This window comes from Echinops telfairi, unplaced genomic scaffold, assembly GCF_000313985.2.
Source record: "Echinops telfairi isolate 266 unplaced genomic scaffold, ASM31398v2 ScPeMD7_7458;HRSCAF=8496, whole genome shotgun sequence".
NCBI classification, from domain to species: domain Eukaryota; kingdom Metazoa; phylum Chordata; class Mammalia; order Afrosoricida; family Tenrecidae; genus Echinops; species Echinops telfairi.
Genome location: NW_022111358.1, coordinates 51190486 through 51192656, shown reverse-complemented (window position 1 = coordinate 51192656; position 2171 = coordinate 51190486). Strand labels below are relative to the sequence as shown.

General features: G+C 56.2%; 1 protein-coding gene across 2 annotated transcripts in view; it reads right to left on the bottom strand.

Moving 5' to 3' along the window:
• The window catches only part of FN3K (fructosamine 3 kinase), an 8294-nt gene extending 7566 nt beyond the window's left edge, over positions 1–728 (bottom strand). The window contains exon 1 of one of the 2 annotated variants that reach the window (XM_004709085.2): positions 410–728. In XM_004709085.2, coding sequence (XP_004709142.1) covers positions 410–550 — 141 coding nt within the window. In that variant the 5' untranslated portion in view covers positions 551–728. Of the gene's footprint in view, positions 1–45; positions 125–409 lie in introns of those variants that run through there. The other variant, XM_045299901.1, reaches the window with a different exon arrangement.
• Positions 729–2171: the final 1443 nt, after the last annotated feature.

Genomic DNA, 2171 nt, shown 5'->3' with positions numbered 1-2171 from the left:
CGCACGGTGGGGGTGGGGGTGGCAGAGGTCCTGGGCAACACTTACTGAAGAACCTTTGTAAGCATGTGGTGGAACCAGGCTGCTCAAAGAATGAAACCTGCGGTGGGGGACTGTCGGGATTCCTTGGGTGCCATCCCCACTTCCTCCAAATAAAGGGGGTGTGGGCAGGGCAGAGCCCTGGAAGCAGAGCCCAGCCCCAAACCTGCCTCCTCCCAGTCCAGGGACCAAAGTCCAACAAGTAAAGGAAACAGAGGTGCATGGGCCAAAAATTAAATTCATTAAACCCTAAACCTGCACCCCTCGCCCTCAGGACATACTGAAGCCCGTTGACCCTGCTGGATCGCATGCTCTGCAGCAGAACCCTGTCCCCACCTCACCAGCAGCCTCCACCCGAGCCCCCAGGGCGCACCTGGGACCTGCGGTTGACCTTCACGAATACGGCCCCTGAGTCTGTGTCGTAGGCGCGGCCCTCGCTGATATAGCCCGCGCCTGGGCTCCCGAAGGCCCGTAGGCTCCGGGTCCGCAGCTCCGCGCGCAGCAGCTGCTCCATGGAGATGACTGCGTGGGGCTCGGGGCGGGTACCGGGAGGGAGCAGTGACAGGGGCCGGGAGGCCCGGGGGAGGGCGCGGGGCCCCAGGAGCGCCTGGCCACTAGGGACTGTCCAGCAGCAGCTCCCTCAGGCGGCTGTAGGCGGGTTCTAAGTCTCTTGACCGGGAGGGGATGCGACGAAGGAAGCCCCGTGATGTGTCCGTGCTCCCCTCCTCCGAGCCCTGGAGCGCTGGGCTATCGGCCCGGTCCCGCCCCCGCGCCTGCTGTGGGACGAGCAGCGTCTGTGCTGGGGCGAGAGCTCCACCGCCGCCAGATAACTCTGGCAGGAGGGGCCCCAGTTCCTGCACCTGCTCCGATAGCCTTGACCTCCCAGACCGCGGAGAACCAGGGCATCTGTCTCGGGCCCTTCGAGTGTCCCAGACACAGGTCACATGCCAGGTCAGACTTTCCCCTTGTGAAAACCAGACTGGGCGGGGCTGACCATTTGATAGTGTCCAAAGGTCATTGTGGTCACCCTTCTCAGCCTGGCCCAGTGGGGACCAGGGCAGGGGGTTCTGATAAGGAGAGGCCACTAGCCAGGACCACCAGTCTCCTGATAGAGAAGAGGCCCAGGAAGAGGGCTCCAACTCTCAGAGCATGCACATTTACACAGACAAGTGCAGACACACTCAGTACACACTGGCACGTGTGTGTGTCCTATATATGCATGAACTGTGTGCAAACACATACACAGGTGTACACGCACATACACATGCTCACATAGCTCATGCACATACATATGCCCCAAAGTGCCCACTCAGTACACAGACACGTGTGTCCTATGCATTCATGAACACATATACAGACACATGTGTGCTCATATACACATACGTAACCTTGCACACGGGCACACACATGTGCATGCACACACAGTCACATACACACATTCACAGGTTTGAAGCCTGTCCTAAAGGGATTTACAGTTAGTTTCCAACCTGATTCTTCAGGGTCCCACAGGACCAGGTCCCAGATGTCCACTCTCCCCTCTACCCCACCCCCCCTACAGGAAAGTCTTCCCCAATAGGATGCACTGAGCAGGTGGTGAGTTTCCTCTATAAAAACAAACTGTCGAGCTAAGAAGCAACAAAGCCCACATGGAAGAAGCACACCAGCCTGTGTGATTACGAGGTGTCGAAGGGATCAGGTATTAGGCATCAAAGAACAAGAAAAACATACCATTGTGTGCTCTCCTCCCCAATACAATCACTGAAGACAAATGGGTGCATAAGCAAATGTGGTGAAGAGAGCTGATGGTGCCTGGCTATCAAAAGATATAGCGTCTGGGGCTTAAAGGCTTGAAAGTAAACAAGTGACCATGTAGCTCAGAAGCAATAAAGCCCACATGGAAGAAGCTCACCAGTCTGTGTGATCGCGAGGTGTCCAAGGGATGAGGTATCAGGCATCAAAGAACAAAAAATCATATCAGGAGTACGGAGTGGGACCCAAAGCCCATCTGTAGGCAACTGGCAGAGAAGAGACAAGCCAGTCAGGGTGCAGTGCAGCAACAATGAAACATATAACTTTCCTCTAGTTCCTAAATGCTTCCTCCTCCCCTCCCCCCACTATCATGATCCCAATTCTAC